The sequence below is a fragment of the Trachurus japonicus genome, chromosome 17 (genome assembly GCF_045865225.1).
Source record: "Trachurus japonicus isolate A0001 chromosome 17, Traja_1.0".
Lineage (NCBI taxonomy): Eukaryota > Metazoa > Chordata > Actinopteri > Carangiformes > Carangidae > Trachurus > Trachurus japonicus.
Genome location: NC_140923.1, coordinates 32,039,539 through 32,060,820, shown reverse-complemented (window position 1 = coordinate 32,060,820; position 21,282 = coordinate 32,039,539). Strand labels below are relative to the sequence as shown.

General features: G+C 41.4%; 1 protein-coding gene across 1 annotated transcript in view; it reads left to right on the top strand.

The window, feature by feature from the left end:
• Positions 1-14,145: 14,145 nt before the first annotated feature.
• The window catches only part of tmtopsa (teleost multiple tissue opsin a), an 83,499-nt gene continuing 76,362 nt past the window's right edge, over positions 14,146-21,282 (top strand). The window contains exon 1 of the mRNA XM_085805152.1: positions 14,146-14,518. Coding sequence (XP_085661278.1) covers positions 14,146-14,518 — 373 coding nt within the window. The remainder of the gene's footprint in view (positions 14,519-21,282) is intronic.

The following is a 21,282-nucleotide window of genomic DNA, read 5'->3' as shown; positions in this document are numbered from 1 at the left end:
GCACCGTTTGGAGCCAGCATAATGTTGACATAAACAAAGCACCAAGGCCTCCATAATCTCTCTGCAAGGCAGGATAAACAAATCAAATCTACTGATTCCAGGCCTGATAGTGAAACAGTGACAGTCGGAGAAGAGGAAGTACAGAGATTTATAGCATCAGAAAGATATGAAACCAAAGTAAAAAGCCCAGTTCCACAGCACTTAATAACTGTCAAACACAAGAAAACAAACAGCCTTCAATACTTCTTCAATACTTAGCCCTGTCAAGATGGCAGCTCTCGCATCTCTGCCTCCAATGTACAATTAGTCTCTGGTAAAACAGCCTGTTAATCAAAATGTAACATGCACAAATGGCGGTCTGACTCAAGTTCATATGATCGCTGTCAACAACAAATCAAGCAATCAATCAATGAAACTTGATTCGAATTTCCCTTTATGTACAAACAATGCAACACAAATACATGTTTTACACAATTAAAAAATAAAAAATACAATTACAATAAAACTTCAACTTCAAACCCCACTTCACCAAGGAAACATTCAAGACTATATAGCAAAGATGTGAGTCATAAAAAAAGATTTAACAAAAATACTGAAATGGAGGTGTTATATTAAAAAGAGAAGAAGCAGAAATTAAAGGCAGTATATATAATAAAAATAAAATCATAAAATGGTAAAGGAGAGGGAATGTGAGTGGGTAATAAAAGTAGAAATAAAAACAAAAAGTTGGGTAATAAAAGGGAAATAAGTCAGAAAATAATAATTGAATAAAAAGACAATAATGGAACCTTTGATTTAGATTTGGACAAGTCAGGCCCACTCAGTTGAAAAGACTTCAAAATTGCAACTACAGAAACATCATAAAAAAGAGATGTTGGGATGGAGGTGGGTTGTATAGCTGGTTGCAGTGGAAACAGGACAGGTAGGCGGCCTAAAGCAGCTTAAATAGAACACCATTTATAAGATTTAGTAGATGAATGTGTAGAACAGTATCATCTAAGGCGTCAACAGAGGTGGGCTGGTGCACACATCTTGAGAGCTTCACGTTGTGGTCTGTCTAAACTAACTTTGTGCTCAATTTATTTCTATGCTGAGATTGTTCAGGGTAAGGTTCTATACAGTACATACATATATACAGAATAGCATCTTTTTTAGTTTAATTTTATCAACAAACAAACAACAAATTGCAAACATGGTCTGCAAAGTCTCCAGGTGGAGGTGGAGGTGTAGAGCCTCTATAGATGGGCTAGAACCTTTGTAATATTGCTCAAGTGTGATGAAAGTGCATGAAAGTATAAAGCCTTGTCTCCTTCGCCAGACATAACAAACACTTGAGACAAATGGAGCAATGGATGAGTTGTAATATACCCAGCAGAAAAAAAGTGGCAATGTCATGGTTATAATAGTGAACATGATAAAAAGCTAAGTTTAAAACAAGAGCTAATGGCTGAGAAGAATAATAATAGTTCATGGCAAAATGTGGTTAAAAAAACTGTCATGGTTATAATACTGAATGATAAAATGTTGTTTAAAACAGGATATAATGGCTGAAAATAATAATAATTAATGGTAAGACCTGATTAAAAAGATAGTTCATGATTTTCATATGTTAAAATAGCAATTCAGTAGAAAGAGTGAGTTTTAAAAGAATAATAATTCATTGTTTTCATGTGTCTTGAGTTAAAACGGTTAAAATGATGATTGATCATCTATTCTGTGCATAACTGCTTTTGGCAGGTATGGAAGACGACAACAGAGACAGTAACAGCACTGATACATAAAATTGTTTATTTTATATCACTTTCTGTTTACAACATTTTACTTACCTTTTATCAAAATTCACTTGTATAAGTTATTTTTTGGGAACTTCAATTGTTTTTATTTTCTTTATCAAGTCTGTTTATCAAGTGGCGAATGTGCTGCACAGCGATCGATTGTTGATGCCTGTTTCCGTGTTGATGAAGAAGCAGTATGGCTGACTGATGAGAATACACACTGGCTGCTAACGTGTCGTGCTCGTGTAGTTTTTCCACCTTTTTACTTTATCTTTTTCCCCGGCAACGGGGCGTAACAGCAACATCAATAAGTCAGTTGGTTCAGTTCACCACTTTAGTGTAGACAAAAACATCAACACCTGCCGAAAGAAGAAATTAAGTGCAGACATTCAACTCGCAGAGGATGAATCCAGCAGATTTAAGGTGATCCTCTGACGTTTCTAACAACAGGAGGAGGGTTTCACCTATCCAGTGGCATGTCTTGGCACAAAGTGTCACACAACTGTGTGTGTGTTTCCGTAGTGATCAAAGTTTAGTGATCTTCTGACTTCACCACAATAACCAGGTTGATGTTTGTGTCTTGAACAAATAGTCTCCACAAGAATACTAAAAAGTCTTAGTAAAAAGTAAAGTACCGTAAATAAATGGAAATGAAATAAATTAATATTGCCTGTGGGAAAAAAAAAGTCTGTCTATTTTGTTTCTTTTAAAATATATATATTTTCTGGAACCTCATCACTTTTATCTTGTACTTACCTTTTTTTTTCAGTAGCTACTTGTAAAACATGTTACATAATGCTTTTTTAGGGTGGGCGGAGGTCGGGGGATCACTTTTGGCTTTAATTGGATGAGGCAGTAGAGATAAGCCAGAAAGGCGGGGGGGCGTGGGGGTAAAGGTCAGACTTAAACCCATGGCTGCTGCAGGCGTCAGGACTAAGCCTACATGGTACAGACTCTACCTGGTGAGGGTAGGGGGCTCCATATAATTTTATGTATAATGTGATTCACCTGGTATAACACCTATAGAATATTATTTATCCTAATTGCAGTGGCTATGGCTTGCTAACAAGTTTAATGGAGAACATGGTTAACTTCATACCGACTAGCATCTGTGCCTGCTGATATAACAGCCTCGCAGAGCTGTTAGCTTTTTGTTTTAATGTTGATTAAGTTAGAGAAGTTATAAACATCCTTCTCTGCTATGATACAACAAATCTGTGAGATGAGGGAAAGTTCGGAGCAACAGGATAATTTGTTCACATCCCCAACAGAGAAGCAATGAGATGCATTGCCCTTGGTCTTTTTAGGGGGAGGGTTAATGAGATTTAATTGGCTGCTGGGACCATAACTGTCCTCTAATTTCATTTTGGGTGCAACTCTTGATCTGTAATTGCAAATTTAAGCTGCAGGAAGGCACTGGAGACTCTATAATCACAATACATTAGGTAATAGCAGAAACATAATGCATCGTATTGGCATGATTGACTGACCACAAGTCAGTCCTTTTATTTTCTGACTAAAACTTAACTCAGGTTGCTGAATGATAAAGTGTCACCACTCTGACATGTGACATTTCAGTTATACAGTAGGTAACTGAGTCTGACAACTGGTGTGAAAACTTGCAGCCCTCTAAGCAAAAACAAAAAAAACCTTTACTAATAAATAATGCTGTTTTTTTTTACTAAATGTTATTTATTATTATTATACATAATCCATTAGGAAGGCCATACCAAATCACATATATAGCCATAAAACAGCATTCTGGTTGCACCTTTTCTCTACACATACTGTAGATTTTCTGTGACCTTCTTGCCCCATCTGCACTTCATCTTCCTGGACAGTTCCCCAGAGCAAAGCCACCAAGTCGACCTAAAAATCCAACTAAATACCAACTGGCCGGCCCCACTGCAGTGATTAAATAGGGATGGTATTCACAATACAACCCAAGTGTCTTAATTCAACCCAATTAGGACTGTATAAGCGGAAGATGTTGTCAGAGTAAATGTCGCTGTACAGTTTTCACGGGTAATTACCTTGCTCCTGTGTGACAAGGGGGTTATTTTCTAAGAAGGGATTAGAACAGACCATGAAGGGGCAGAGTAAGTTCCCCCATCTGATTCTGTAAGTTTTCATCGTCGTGCGAAGCCAAGTGTTACAGAGGGCAGGTTTTTACCCGGCCACGCATAATTAAGAACACCACATTAACATGAAATGCCAGCATTTAACCACAAGGATTTCCCTTTAATTACCAAGTAACTGCTGACATCCTGAACCCATGCTTGACTTTTTTCTTTTTTTTCCCTTTCTTTCTCTTTTTCTCCGATCATATTGTGGGTGTCTGTACTGTCTTGTGCGAGTATGGCAGCAGCATATACACAGAAAACAACCAAGAAACTTCTCTGCTGTACCTGCTGCCAAATGCAACTGTTCTCTAAGAAAGTCATTAGAGCACCTTTGTATTCAGTAGTTCTGCTTACTCTTACTTTAACTTTAAAAACTCAACTCCGTATTCGTAATTTGAAACTGCCTAATTAAAATTAGAACAAGCTGTTCTTGCCCCAAAATAAATAAAAAAAAGGCTGCTGCATTTGGTAGTACTTTACCTGCCAGCCATGTAAATTAGGTAACAGATGAGAGGTTTAGCACTGCAGTGGACAAGGTTGAGCCACATTATGCTTGTTTGACTCAGAGGGAAGCCAAGGTTCAGTAGCACAGTGTGTGCTTTCTACAAACAAGGCCTGCAGCTTCTTATAGTCTGCGGTGGAATATACGGACACCGTGAGGGGAGATGGCTGTCACACATCAGGTTTTAGCATCTCGCTGCCGCTCATTATTCCAGTCTGAAACTGCCATCCTGAGAGTATGTCTTTAAAGCTGACAGAAAGAAAAAAAGATGATTGAATTTCATAGATAGAATTGACTGAAACAGACAAGAAAAAGGGCACTGGACAATGGCAAATCAACTTGAATTCATGTCCTCTGCAGGGGAAAAAACAACTTACTATGCCAAATGTCTGAACATCTGGATATCAATGACAGCCCAGAGTCACGCTGACTTAACTTCTGGCTGCTCTAAGTGTTACACAGTGACTCCAAAATGACCTCGTCACCATCTTCTTATCCAAAGTGACACCAAATTAAGTTGCCCGGATATTTCATCTTTAACACGGCAGTGACTCAGCCTCTTGTGTGCGGCTAAATCTAGACCATGAATCAGCTCGGCCATGTGCTGGACTCAGGCACATGGCCGTGAACATTTTTAAAATATCCAACCTGGTCAAATAATGACCAAAGTACAAAAAGGTAAAGAACAAGTTTGACCTGTGATCATTAACTCACCTAGTGCATTCTATTAATTATACCTAGTTGGCATTTGGATAGTAAATGTTCCTGAGTTTGTAACTTGAATGAAGAAAATTAATGCTCACGGCTTTGAACTCTTTAATCATCCTTTAATTACTTCAAACAGTCATTAAAATGCATGTCAGACCAGAATAAAGTGTTGATCGGTGGAGCTGCCATCGTGGAACAGTGGGTGATCTGCTCCTCGGAGACTGCAGAGGAACTTCAGCACCATGGACAGCACCGTGCATCAATAAGAGCTCATCTCACTGGTGTCAATATTGTCAAACGGCGTTCCTCAAATATCAAACAGGATACGAAAGTGAGAGAACAAAACTCAGCGAAGTAAAACCAATGTCATCTCAAGAGCACAACCAGTCGTTTATAACAAATAATTTGTGTAACCTAGTGTCATGTTTACAGTTCACTGCTTCTTTCTCAATGATCAGACTTCTGCCCTCACTGTTGGCTTTGCACTTTTCCTGCCAGCTCTCTTGTTTTCGTTGCCTGACTTTGCAGTTTTGGCACAAACCACTGGCAAGAGTGTTTTTTTTTTCTGTTCCGCTGTGTGTCCCTATAACTCATGAGTTTGTGAGTGACGGTTTAGTACCCAAGATGTTTGAAGCAAGCGATTCAGGTTTGGTGGGTACAAACAACCTCAACTGTGGCACTTTGGACTGGATTATATAACTTTACTGGATTCCTACAAGATCAGTGAAGCGCTGATCATACAGTATGTTGTCTGTCCTGTACTAGACGTTTTGTTGTGTTCATTTAGAAGTAAAGCCAAACTCAGTTACATATGTATGCAGTTACCTAATCAGCAGAGGTTAATTTACTGGCTGTGAGTATACTGTAGTGCCATGTATGCATGGATGAGAACCCACACAGAGGGATGTGCCTGGGTGTACTGGGCTGTTCTCATTTCTTGTTGTCAATGTAAGTGCATGTGATATGCATTCGATAAAAAGAAGGCATGCAAATGAGCAATGAGCAAAGGCTGACCTGTGATAAACATGACACAGTGGCAGGTAGGTCAGCGACACAAACACACTGACCATGACTCCTTATTATATTACATACTGGCACAATCTTCATTTCAACAAATCTGAGGTCAAAGGTCAAGGACATTTGGGCATAACCCCAGAATTGATATGCAAACTGTGACATAATATACATAATATCTTGTATCTAATTCCTTCAGATCTCCACTATGAGGTGAGGTGGTCACTCTAGTTTGCTCCCTAAATCTAACTGTTCACAAGTGGCAAGTGACTCCAACGACTGTCGTTATAACAACATAGGGCACTAACGAAGTCGAAACCAACTTTCCATCAAAGACAGTCACTTGAACGACTGTCATTGGCACTTGGAGCACAAAAGGGAACCAGTGACATCATCAGCCTTGTGAACGCCCACACAAGAGGTTAAATAGTGAGTCTCCACATCAGATAGTTGGACCAGTCCCAGCCTGGTCAGATGCGTACATGAACTGATGAAGCCTCTTGGATGAAAGGTGAAACGTCTTCCTAGACAAATAACTAAGTCCAGTTGCTTTCGATTTAACCTCCTTTGAAATACTATGACCTGGACAAATGAGAATATGCACAAGCTCCCTAAATCTAAATCCAAATACATTTAGCGCTAAAATTTACATTGAACTCAAAGTTACAGAAGTAGCATTGATCATGTAAAGAAATGTTTTTAGTAGTGTAAACACTGAAAAAGCAAAAATCTTTGTACATTTATTTCCTTGGCAGGTGCGTCGGAGGGTGACAATTAAGTCATAATTAAACAAAGAAGAGTTCCCGCACACATAGCCAACTTGCAGAATTTATTGTGACGTTTCGGTACTGGACCTTCTTCAAGCAAATGTTTGTGCCAACACAGGAAGCCATCTTAAATAGGAGTGACTGTGTGACACAAACCAGTCACTTTCCCACATGTCTGAGTGTAAGGAATTCAAATATTAAATATCAACAATATTAAAATATAATCAATATACAAAGGTACAGTGCAATTGTTGGGGTTACTTTCGTAGGTTTGAGAAGGGGGGCTGCCATACTGTGTAATGTTTGATTGGTTGCCTGGTTACCTGGCCGCTGAAGTCTGACGTGAGCGGAAGAAGCAAGGGAGTCTGGGAAAACGCCAACGAGAGAGTCTCGTGGACTGATGAGGCGGCCGCCCCGAGGAGAAGTCAAGGGAGTTGACGATAGGAAGGACCCCGCTCCACCTCAAGAGTGAATTATCATTTTAGTTATTGTCGAGGAGGTCGACACACGCAGGACGCCGGAGCTGGTGGCCGGCCCGGTGCCGCTGGAGCAGGACACCGGTCTGCCAGGAAAGGTGGTGAGCGGGAAGCAGTCGGTAAGTTGAACATTGGGCAATATGGCAGCGAATCCCACCAAGCTCCAGGTTTTTCAGCAAAAGAAATATGTGCACCTGTGTCATCCCTGTAGCCTAGACTCATTAGAGCCCTAACCGTAAAACTTTACTTACCAGGGTGGCGTATGGTCGCGACACAATGAATACATACAATAAATACTAAACTGTCGTGACAGGATACATTAGGACCTAATGAAAGGTAATGGCTAATGATCACAGTCAGAAACAATAAATACGACAGATACAATACCTAAATTTAGGAAAATAGAAGAAAGAGGAACTTGCAATAAAAAATGTGCAAGGATAGAGTAAAGATCTGAAACAGTCTGAAAAAAATCATGCAGAATCTACCTGCATATGTAAATGAGCACAAAACCAAAGGTCACATATAGATTAACAAGCCTGGTGATGTGAACATAAACATACACATGGCTGCATCTTCTATAGCTGGGCAGAAAAGAAATGTTTTTAGTCGCGTAACACGACTAAGCAACTAAGCGACTTAAGCAACATTTCAACTTAATTCTCAGAAATGTGATGCTGGATGGGCATTACCTCCTGGACCTCGCTCACTGAGAGCTTCCCTTGGCAACAATGACTTCACATCACCTAAACATCCCACTGGAACTCATTAACAGTCTGCAGGGGTCGATCCACACCCTTACCTATTCAATCGGCTGAAGAACAATCAGTTAATGTGTCAGATATCGTGACTGCCACTGCCAGCCGAGTTCTGTGGTATTTCAGGAAGAAGAAATCACACCCCTCTCTGTTCCTGAATTCAATTGCAAAATATGTGATGATGAGTTTCGTCATGTCGTGAGTGGCTTGTGCTGAGTGGACGGTGGTGAAAGGTGAGCTGCTAGCCGGAGGTTGCTGTGACAGGCTGCTACATACTGGGTGGATGGAGCCACAGTGTTATTCAGGATGATACAATTTGGATTGGTAGCTCACAGAAGCTGCTGTGTTTCTGCACCATTGTCCATAGTTCATGTAGACACCAACCATAAATTAATCAGATGCGACTTTCAATCTTGTGTTTTCTCTCTCTCTCGCTTTCTTACACACACACACACACTTGCCCTCACTAAATGTACACTTTATTCTTCTAACTCCTAAAAGAATGTACAAAAAGTAAAAGAGTTCTCACTCATCTCTCACAATCAAATGACAAGTCATTTATTATTCAATTTTCAAATGAGGGTGGAAAATATAAAACTGAGACCACAGTGCATGTTTTTTCACCACTGTAGAAAAGTGGTGAAAAATTAACCAACAAGGTGGAACGGCTTCACTGCTCCCTGGGAAAAACAGCTGGAGGCCTGAACAACATAGTTCGAACAGATATTCCCTCATTTGATGATGGGTTGGAGAGCGTTGTCTAACACGTGAGTCCAAGATCTCCCATAGGTATTCAGTTGGGTTGAGATCTGGCAACTGAAGTCAATTGCATAGATTTACGTCATTTTCATCCTCATCGAACAATTCAGTGAGCCCTTGAGCCATTTGATGAAACATGGCATATCTTTTTGTTGTTTTATCCTGTGCCAATCACGTGTCAGAAACATTGTGTGTACATTCCTTTTCTCACATTTAAAATTTGTTGGGTCTTGTTTGTACCAAAAGAGCATGTTCCCTTATCTCTGGAGAATAAGATCACTTAACACCACATGGTTTGTTTTAACACCTTTTACTTTTTATCAAAAAGTCCTGGGATTTCTGTATTAGACTTGGCCATATTGTGATTTCAGTTAAGTTAAATTTTAGTTGAGCCCTACTTTGCATAGATTTCAGACAGCAGCTTGGAAGTCAGTCGCAGAAAAAAAAGGGAAAAAAAGAACATTCACTTCATCAGAAAAGTAGAGGTGTCGATATCGGTTAAATAAATACAATTATATTATTGACTTAGTTTATGCATTGGTTTCAATTCAAAAACCTAACACTGTTTAATCAGTTGGTGGTCAAAATATGAGATAATAGTGACTATGACCATGTAGTCAGTCACCATACAGCTGGATGGAATTTTAATGTATTATTAATTAGTATGAATGACACATGATACTGTATGTGAGACATTGTTTCTTGAGGCTTGGGTATACGTTTCAGTCTGTTGGTGGTTAATGCTTTCTTTTAGTGGAGGCTGGATAGTGATGTAATACAACATAATTTCACAAAGCTTCATAATCAGTATTTGAGATATTGAATATGAAGTTCAATCAGGAAAGACTGATTAGTTCTAACAAATTAACTTTATTGCTATGTGCTAAACCAGGGAGGACAAGTGGGAGATGTAAGTGAGAGTCTGGATGGATGAAGAGTGAAGGAGGAGCACAGATCTTTTAAGTATGGACAATTAGTAACCAATCTGATCTCACCATGAGCCCAACCAGCCAAACACCTGAAGGCAGGAAAGAGAGGGAGGAAATGTGAGTAAGACAGAGATAGTCTTTCTGATTGGACTTGTGCTTTGATTTTCATTTTGAATGTTGAGTTTGAAATCTGTACAAATGTTTCAACTTCTTCAGTTGAAATACTGTCAGAGGACAGTTAGCTCAGTTAAAGGGATAGTTCACCCAAAATTGAAATTTCACTCATTATCTACTCACCCTCATGTCGACTATGGGCTGGGAGACGTTTCAGAGTTATCCGTGGCTTCTCTGAGTTACAGGGGGTCTCGGCATAGCAGTGCATGTCCATATAACGGTTGCAAATGGATACCAACTGTCTTCGTAACAAAAAGACACACCAAAAAACATCCAAATACCTCCATGCTGCTCGTATGTAATGTCCGTCTTGTATTGAAGCCCCGAAATACGAAATTGTCCCGAAAAAAATTAAATAAGTCTATTTTTCAAGCTTGTTTTGTAGCGGCAGCTCCTCTTCCCGGTTCGTCAAATTTGGACGAACCAGGGTCTGTCTTGTACAAAACAAGCTTGAAATATAGACTTATTTAATTTCTTTCGGGACAATTTCGCATTTCGGGGCTTCAATACAAGACGGACATTACATACGAGCAGCATGGAGGTATTTGGATGTTTTTTGGCGTGTCTTTTTGTTACGAAGACAGTTGGTATCCATTTGCAACCGTTATATGGACATGCACTGCTACGCCAAGACCCCCTGTAACTCAGAGAAGCCACGGAGGACTCTGAAACTTCTCCCAGCCCTTAGTCGACATGAGGGTGAGTAGATAATGAGTGAAATTTCAATTTTGGGTGAACTATCCCTTTAAAGACAAAGAAATGACATTGAGAAGAAGTGACTTGTCATCCATGTGTCTCTGTTTACACAGAAGGAACTACTGTATTTTATCTCTGGTTCAGTGTCTTAAAGTGAGTCACACTAGGGGCAATTTTATGCTTTTAATGTGGAGGAAAAGAAGCTGCAGGAGCAGAACTATAAAACAGAACTTGCTTTCAACCGTTGGCATGAGGGAGACTCCTGGGCATCATTGGGAAGAGGCGCTAAATCGAATTCCTCCTGTGAGGGAACAACGTACAACCTGGTCTGCCCTCTACAGAAGCACTTCTGATCATATCCCTCTGATTCAGAGGGTGCAACAGATAAATGCTGTCTTTCCTTTCTGTCTGCTGAAAAAATTACAAAACTTATAAGTATTTCACATCAGGCTCAAACTATAATTCTATTACAAGCATGGGTGCAGATCCCGGGGGGTCCCCCCCAATTTCCGAAAAACATGAATTGTCCCCCCCAATAAAAATACCCCAAATTATTCAGAATTGAACAAATGTATTTTCAGACTTCACATTTTAGATTCACATCTAAAAAGAAATGATTGAAATGGTGAAACAAATAATGTTTGACAAATGTATTTCTGACTCCATATTCCATCTCTGGTCTCTGGTCTCCTTCACTACGATGCTTTAAAAAAATGACCCCCCCAATCTTAGGGCTTCATATTTTGATATTCATCCATATCAATTAATCATGCATAAAGTTCCATACACTGGGAGAAAAGGAAGATGGGGAGAAGAATTGGGGATCTGGTAAGGTCGGAGGGAGGCGAAAGATAAGAACGTGAGCAGATATTATATGTCTGAGACCCTTAAAATTATGATTTACTAATATAACAGCAGTGATACGCGCTGTTGGCTGTTTAGGACAAATAAACAAGAAAGGTAAGCACAATAAATGATTCCCTGTGCAGTACTTTTTGAATGATATGGTGAGCCTCTACCAAGTTGTGATTTATGGCGGCATGGTATGAGCTGCATACGAGCAAAAAAAAAAAAAAGAATCACTTTTGTGTCCCCCCCAATCCTGACATCGGATCTGCACCCCTGATTACAAGATGCATATGACTTCTTCCCGGCTGCTTTGCACACAGGCCAACCTCCAGAGATTTTTAACAAGGCTGCAGAGCAAAAATGTAAGTTTGTATTATGAATTTTCAATAGTTTCTTTAATTGTGTGTGCTAGACAAAGACATTTGCTTGATCAGTTGATTGAGTCAGTGCCAGACAGAGGAAGATACGCCACCTCTGCATGAGTCACCTCCTCAGGCATGGAAAGACTTCTCTTCCCCCGGACCCGCCTGCATGTGCTGTAGATCCTGAACTGGTGAGGGGGTTGTCTCACAGTTTTTTGTAAAGAATAAAGGGCATACAATGAAATGGCTCCCACTTTGCTGGCTTATTAGAGCTTATTGAACTTTGCTTTGCCCCTCGCCAAAAAATAAATAAATGAATAAAACGATAGAGCTGCAAACAATGTCACAGTAAATAAATCAAGCTGCACAAGATGGTGCAATAATGAAAATATGTCATAAAACATAACAGGGGATTTATTTTTCTATTATTACTGGAACACAATGTTATGTCCTGAAGTTGGTGGCTTTACAGTGTTTATTGATCATGATTTCATAAGTTTGACCCGACCAGTTATTGATGTATGTCCTGACCTGCGCTGCCCTGAACTTTTATGTCTTATAGGACATCTTGTGCGTCAACCCTTTGTAGACAATAGACATTACAGTCACAGCTTCAGCACTGTGGTCTCACAAAGCTATGTGTCTTATCACATCAACATCACTCAACAATTTTTCATTGAACATTACTTATGCTGTTAGTCAGTGATTTACTACACAAATACATAGGGCTACACACGCTGAACCGAGGCTGACACTAGAGAGACATTTCTGTAGACAGGTGTAAAGAAACTGTTCATTTATTGCTGCTATATGACAACTATTTTAAATTGCACTATAGCAGATGATGACTTGGACACATCAACCACATCTGCCCTACAAAGGCAAAGTGCAATCTGTAAAAATGTCAAACTGAGAAAAACAGCTTTTTGTGTTTTTCATGTCAGGTTTAAGCATCAAATTATGAATAACTACCAAGTCTATAATTGATTAGGTGGACTGAATTAAATCTATTTTGTAGTTTGTCTTTCTGACCAATTTTGACCGTTTTATGGCAGATACTGCACTTTTACCTTGGTTTTGGTGCAGATACTGCACTTTGCCTTGGTATTAGCTACAGATACAGCATTTTGGCTTGGTTTTACTCCAATGGAATTATAGAGTAAATTATAGAATGTAGGGAGTTTGCAGATATTGCACTTTGCCTTTGTTTCACAATGTTTTTTTGGATGGACAGCAAAATAAAAAGCCCAATAACTCTGGAAATTTTAGCAGTACCAATATCAAATTCTACCAGATTGAAGAGAATATGCCACACTTTTGATTGGTCATAAAAAAGAAAAAAGAAAAAATGCAGATGCTGCACTTTGCCTTTGTAGGGCAGACATACTGTACACACACACTCCACCAGAAAGTGGTTTTGTTTTGACTTTTAGGTCTGAACAAACCAGACCAGGTGTGAACTTGCAGCAGTGGGACGGTGTGGGTCCACAGTCTGTTACATGACTTTATGGATGATGACAACAAAGGAGTTGTCACTCGTAAACTCATGCGGCAATGATGGCGTACCCCTGTTAAGGAGTTTTGTTTAATTATATTCCATATAGCAGCAGTGGGAGAAATACAAGGGAGCAGCTGCTGAAACTTCTATGGTGGACTTTTTTTTTTTTGAGAGTGGCTTTGAGCCCAGGGGGAGTTGGCTTTAGCGCAGTCCTGCTGTCTTATACAGCCACATGATGATTGGTCCGATTGGTCTGCCGCTGGATTTCCATGCGGCTCTCTCCCCATCGCCGAAACGTGTGCGCCCCCACGCCAACCCCCCTCCCTCCCTCCCCCTGATCAGACGTCAGCTGCTGGAGAGCGGGCTACGGTGATTTAAATACGGACAGAGAGGGAAGGTGCACGAGTCAGAGAGTGCATTGTAGCCTGCCACACGGTGGAGCAAAGCCTGACCAAACTTTTTTTTTTCCTCCTTTTTATTTCCTAACTCCCTCTCCCCTTTGAACTGAGACATAAAGTTTTGATACCCCCAACAAACAAAAAAAATTGTGTATCATCCCACACTCGTGCTTGGTTTTTACTTTTTTTTCCTCTCGGTCACCATTTCTTTTAAAGCAACAAGTGCTGCAGGGCTTGGAGCGACACTGTCAAATCTTTTTCAAACACACATTTAAAAAAAAGAAAGAAAGAAAAGCAAAGAAAAAAAGAAATGGAAACGACATATTAGCCGCTGATCAGTGCACTGTGGCCGCCGTGATGATCGTGTCCAACGTGAGCCTGAGCGGCTGCGCGGGGGTCAACAGCGCTGTGTGCGCCGGAGCCGGGGAAGGGCAGCTGGGGGGCGGCTCATACCGGACCACCCTCACCCCGACCGGGAACCTGATCGTGGCTGTGTGCCTGGGCTTCATCGGCACTTTCGGACTTCTGAACAACCTGCTGGTGCTCGTGCTCTTCTGCCGCTACAAGATGCTGCGGTCGCCCATCAACCTGCTCCTGATTAACATTTCCATCAGCGACCTGCTGGTGTGCGTACTGGGGACTCCGTTCAGCTTCGCGGCCAGCACGCAGGGACGGTGGCTCATAGGAGAGAGCGGATGCGTGTGGTACGGCTTCGCCAATTCCCTCTTTGGTGAGTAGGAATGCCGGATGTGTGAAGCGATGTTCATTATATATGTTTTTTCTGTTAGATTTGCCGTGTTTGTTGCACATCTGCGAGCTGTTTTATTTTCTATTTCTGATGTTGGGTGTGAGTGATGGTGCGCTGCGTGCGAATCCTTCTGCACTCGTTAGGTTGCATGAAGTTAATCTTCATTTCTGTGGTCGGAACAGCGCGTTTTCAAACATCAGATAAATCTTTGACTGTCTGGGTTTATAACGTCCGCTGTGATGAACACGGTGCCTCTTTACGACCATGTCAAACTTTAATAGAAAAGCCTGAAGATCCGCCCAACCTACATGAAAATGACTACATGCACCAAATTCCATCATTATTAGTATTGTTCGGCCAGTTGATTGGGTTTGAACACTGATATCTTGTTTCTTTTTCTTAGTGGTGGGTGTGATCATGCTGCAGCCTACGGTCATGATAAGGTTACGGTCTTTAAGTGCAGATCATGTCATTTATTTGCTGTTGCTGCTCAAAGCGCAGAATAATTCAAGTCAAGAGCGCTGGTGTGGTGTTGCGGATCACGGACTTTGAGGGTGCAAATCCTCCATCACGGTCCAGTAGACCCCTGGCTGCACATGCACATGCAGATGCCCCCATATTTTTTCTTTCTAGTTGATGAGTTGTGGAAACCAGTTCAGTGGAGCTGCTCATGGTCATAATCTCCTGCTGAGGCTGTTGAACCACTTCCAGTCACTTCCAAAGATGCATGTGCTGCATTTTCATAATGAGACACCGCTCTGGGTATTTGGAGCAGAAGCGCATAGTCTGTGTGTGTGTGTTTACGGCTCTCAGTCACACGTTCAAATGTCATTAGGAACTCTTGACAACATGTCACCCTGGTGATTTGGGCGCTGCACGTATGCTGTATGTAAAGCAGTGTGCAGGCTGCCACTAAGTGACCGCTAAACGCTTGTTATCATACAGTTAGAGTGTCTGCGCCTGAGGCAAAGGGAGCCTCATCACTGTTCATTTGGCTGCGGGTCTGTCGGTCTCGCTCCGTGATCAGGCTGTGGCAGATGCATCAACAGCATTTGTTGCAGAATAAAATCACCCAGGGGAAATTAGTAATGAGAGGAGAGGCAGCTCTACCTTTGCTCAGTTGTGCTGATACTGATGCAAATGTGCCACAATGATGCAATGGAGAATAAGGCACTCACTCACTCACCTGGAGTCTGGCCAGGCTGGGATACTGAAGTAAAAAAAAAAAAAAGCTTAGTGTTCACCTTTGGATGTGCCAGGACTGCTATAAAGAAGTTGCAAATAAGGAATTTTGGATGAAACCCATTGAAGCATTGTGCCAGTCAGTTTAATTCATGAAATTTGTTTGATAGCCTATGGGAGAAGATTCATTAATACATCACATGAACATGAAAATGCTTCCATCACCACACGTCCTTGGCCTGATGCGTAATTCAGGTTTCTTTAATGAACAGCCTCTCCTGCTATCAGTCTCCACTAATTGCTGTAAAAAGCTTTCCCAGCCATCTGAACAACCTTCAGAGACCGGGCTGTGTGAGATATTGGGTTGGGAACACACTCATTTCTCAAATCTTTGACATTAACACAATGCTATAACATTTTCACTGCTGTTTATACTGTGGCTACACATTCTGTCAAAGCCAAAGGATATTTCACAATTCATGATTTGAAGCCAAGGTCTGAAATTCAAATTGCATATTTTTGGGAATAAGAAACAGGCGGGGCGAGAGATGCAGTGGGTATGAAAGTCTACTGTATGTCTGTCACATTCATGATCCCGCATGACTGACTGTGTCAGAAACCCCAATCTATATGCATGTAAAATTCGCTGCATGTGTAGATAATCAAACTTTAACTGACATCTGTCACTCCTTTAGTCCCGTTTGAATAATTTATCATGTTTTCATTCCTGTGCCACTTTGTTTTCAGCAATACAGCCCACATCAATTAATCATAGACGCTGAATTTCACGGTCAGCTTCATCTAAAAATGACTTCCTGAAGTTCATTGGCCTCTGGAATAATAATAAAATAATAATAATAATAATTAAAAAAGCATGTCGGCTTTGTGAATGGCTTTTCACAGGATTTGAAAAAAAAAAAGATAACATTTGATGAAATATTTAGAGCTTTTCAGAAACAGAGACCTCAAGCTCCCTTTACGACTGCACATTGACTGCACATTGCATTCTGAGCGTCTGTAGTCAGCGGCCGTAACTTTCCTCTGATGAAGTTTGTATAAAGGGCTCATAAATCTTGCACAAAGGGTTCCCTCTCACTCACTTCAGTGCGTCCAATCTCCTGATGCTTAAAACCCCAGTAACCACTCATAATCTCAGCAACACACGAGACAAACATCGGGGCTGTGATACCTGTTGTAACCAAAGATTTCAGACATTTGTCCTTATCTGGAGTATCACCTGCTCCAGAGTCCAGCTCACATTAAGCACCATTGTCTCTTTGTGTTGTGTTGGCTCCACTTGAGTTGTTTTCAGTCTCTTTTCAACACCAGTTTTGAGAGTCTTTGTGCTCATTTTGTCATTTAGCCGTTGGTTTTGTTCCTCTGTAGTCATTTGTATCTATGTTGTAGTCTTCTGTCTCCTTGCAGACAGTTGATGTTACTTTATAGTCGTTTTGCATCAGTCTGCTTTCCTTTTGTGTCTTCAGCTTTTGCTATTCTGCATTTGTTTTAGGTAAAGTTTAATTACTTTATGATCCTTTATGTCTCTTGTACTCTTGTATCTCTTTATAGTCATTTAATAGTTTTGTGTGTCTTTGCGGTCGATTTGAATCTCTTAATGGCTTTTGTATGGGCTGGTTTTGCTGTTGTCTGTTTTGATGATGGTATCTACAGTATTTCAGTGACATTTGCAGGTGAAACCCCGGGCACCCTGTCGACCCATCTATCCATGCAGCAGAGCAGGGAACTAAAGATTTACACACATTACTCTCGGTGATTAAGATTCATGCTGCAGGCCACTCTTGCAGACTTTTCCTTCTGTGGTTTTTTTGTCACCCGGCTGCTGTGTTGCTTTCCCTGGCCTGCTAAGAATTTTCACACAGTACATTCAACTTAACTCAATTGAATTTCCTGTTGCTTAACAGCCTCTTGAATCTGTCAAACTTTTAAATTGAAAACAGACTCTTCAGTGCTACTTTCACTTCCTCTGGGATAAGTTTGGCAATTTTGAAAACAGAATTACTTTATTTCAGTCATATTGTGAAGAATAAAGTGAGCCTCCAATGTCGCTCAGTATCTGGATGTACTCTTGATTGTGCCCGCTGCCTTGCTAACTTGAATTTTATGCTGAGATTGAGCACCGTCTTGAAGATGTGTAACTGTGACGTCCACAAGGAGCCAATTTATTAAAAACCTGTCAAACAGGACTTGAGCTTCTCCAAGCTAAAACATGGCAGGAAGAGAGACAGCGCGTATTTGTGCGAGAGACATGGCTCGCAGACATCATTAGAGCGCCCATTGGTTATGGATGAGTAATTCCTCAATGGGCTCGTAAAACCAGAGTGAAAGACGGAATGAAGGAGGTCAGAGATAGGAAAAGTGAAATTGATTGTTTAGATGAATAATGCCGGCTGCATCTTTTGACAAAGTGACTGTGTCTGTCTTCACCAAATCTCTATAAAGCTTTTCTGAGTGATCGATGTTTCTTCAAATTAGAGGGCATCACTGTCAGTGACAAAAGACATTGTCGCTGAGGCGTTAGGACATCGTCCTCCCTCTCTTCCTCTCCATATTGATTTCTACTTTTTGTTCGCTGTCTCCTGCTTTTAGCCTCTAACGCCTTAGATTTTTGAATGACTGAACAACTGAAGATCCACCGCTTTGACTTAGAGCCAAGAGCACAAACTGAAAACAATTTGTGGAGACGTGCTTGCTTGTGTGTGTGTGTGTGTCTCTGTGTGTGCATGCACTCATGTCAACACAGTTTCACCCTGTACTTTTTCTTTTGCCATCAACCTCCTGGCACCTGTTTAACTGCTTCACCTCTCCTGCCCACCTCTTTGCATTTCCCGTTCTCTCCCCCCTGAACTTTTTAATGTCTTCCATTACACTGTGGAGGAACAGGACAGAATCTTTTCCCTGTCTTTATTTGACACCGGATCTGCGTGTCCCTGCATACTGTCGACTGCCTCCTTCTGCCTCAAGTGATCTCTGCACACAGTCACTGGATTAACCTTGCACTGCTGGGCCCACTCGCTGCATACTGAAGTTAGATTGCCCTCCTGCATGCGCATACACACACACACACACACACACACACACACACAAATGAGCGCAGATATGGATGAAGATGTACAGAGGGAAGGGAATGCATATACATGTGCGTCACGCAGGCACAAGCTGCACCTGGTCTGAGTGATTTTAATTTGTTGCGACGGTGGGAAGTAGTCTCAGCAGGGAGAAAGAAAGCAGAACAACGCTGCTCCGCCATAAAGGTCAAAGATAGTGAGCCAGCTAATGACCGGTGTAATAAATAGTGAATAAAAGGTCTCCTAAAACAGAGACACAAATATGTTTAGTGGATGATAAGGCTCCTGGTTTGAGTCATGCAGTCATTTGTTTGCCAGCCAGACATTTGCTACCTAAGGAAAGCATTCTCTCTTTTCTTTCGTGGCATCACAATGCATCTGTGCACCTGTGATGACTGAGGAGAAAGATGCGGGGATGGGATTTATAGACCAAACACAAGCTTTATTCGATCCTGTGTTTTTCATTCAAACTGCATTTTCCTGGATATACAGTATCAGACGGGCGAGAGAGAGCAATATACTCTTTAACAACTAAGACAGCGAGGCAGTGGCGGAGCATCACAGCAGAGCAAATACACTCACTCCTTTTTCTTGATTTCAGACCTTATCAGATCATAAGATGTTTCATTTTGGAATATTAGACTCAACTGCTGCCTTTGATCCTGCCTGAAAACTGCTGGAAGATGGATGTAGGGGAGATGTTTGATTTGTGTTGCTATGAAGTTACACCCAGAGTTGTGCGGCTGTCTTTCACAATGGCATTACATCAGCTCTAATAAAGATTTCCTTGTCAGTCAACTGGGGTGTGTAACCAGAGAAAGACCAGTGGACATGAGGGGATGAGCTAGCATAATCCAGTTTTTAAATGTGATGAAACATAATCAAATACAACGGTTTTGAGGAGCCCGAGGCCAAAGGACTGCTGTCGTTGTTTCAGCAACATTTCGGCAGCCAGTATTAAATTCTCCTCTGCATGGGAGTCAGAAAGGACAGCTGCTAATTAGCAAATTTGGGAAAGTGCGATTCGATTTGGCTCCTTGTTCAAAGCTGGATGTGGACACGGTAGACATAAATAGATATTATCAGCCTGTAATCTCAAAAATGTGATACACCACATGCTCCTGGCTACCTGGGTTTTGGGATGGCAGCCCTTATAAAGTGTAATTAACATAATCGCTCATGTTGTGACATCATTTACCCCTGCGTTGCCTATCTGTTTCTCAGGAAATCTGACTGCATTATTACAGTGAATTATCTTGCTCATCCCATTAAGAATACAGCGATCCAAGATCCTGGATCAGTACCGGTGCCAATATTGACCTTAAAAGGCATTTCAGGGATTAGTTAAATGCAGCAGTTCAGCATTAAAACACTTTGATTGTCGCTGTAATTTCCAGATCAGTTGCATTTATAAGCCAACTCCCTGGCTTCACATCCCCTTAAATTAAAATGATCGCAGCAAGGTATAAAGATATTAAATTAGGAAAATGAGAGCTCAGCTCTTATACTAGACTGGTGCTAGGCATCAACAGGACACTGTGGGTTTAGAAATCTAAACTGTATTGTAGGAGAAACTGTGCATCAGTGCATGGTGCAACCCATGCAGGCATAGAGAATTTGTTTATCAGCTCCACCAAATAACAAAATGCACCATTGCCTTAAAAAACAGCACATTCTCTTTGTGTTCATTTTCTCATCTAACATCTTTACTAGCACAAATATATTCCTTCCATTTACCTTCAAAAAAAAAAGTGAAACTATTACACAATGATTCATATGATTGGTTGCTTATCTGCCCTCACTGTGAAAAGGCTTGTCAAGGTTTTGGTATACAACTCAGTTTTTAGGGTAGGAAAGTCTGTGGTTTTGGTACAGTAAGCCAGCCTTTCTCAAAGTGGGTGCCGCGGCACACTGGGGTGCCGTCTGACTGCGTCAAGGGTGCCGTGAAAAAAATACCTCTTCTGACATTTCATACGATGCATATATGCAAAGGGGCCTTGTCCACCGGATGCCCTTTTAGCGCACTGGGCGTCAGATCCTATGGAGCTCAGAAAAAAGCTCTCGGAGCTTCCTTTTTTTGTTGCGGCGCTCAGAGCGCTCAGAGTTGAAATATGTTCAACTTTTGGAACAGCGCCGCGCTTGTCAAGCGGCTCGGATGTGAGGCGGCTCGTTTCGGCAGCGTTCAGAGAGAGAGACCGCTCTGTGGACACGGCCGTTGGTCACGGGTACTCAGAGCAGTGGGGTCCGTGTCCACCGGACACCGGACGCTATGAAAAAAATGCGTCGTACCAGGCACACGTCTCACATTGATCACACACGTATCACACCCCCTCCTCTCTGATTGTTCGTAACGGAGTCAGAACGGAGCGGAGACCGCCGGCGGATATTCATCTGAACGCGTGCCTGCGCTGCGCGCATGTAGACCTTTCTCTCTTCCTCTCACATTGCGGATTATTGTGTGCGTGTGTGTGCATATGT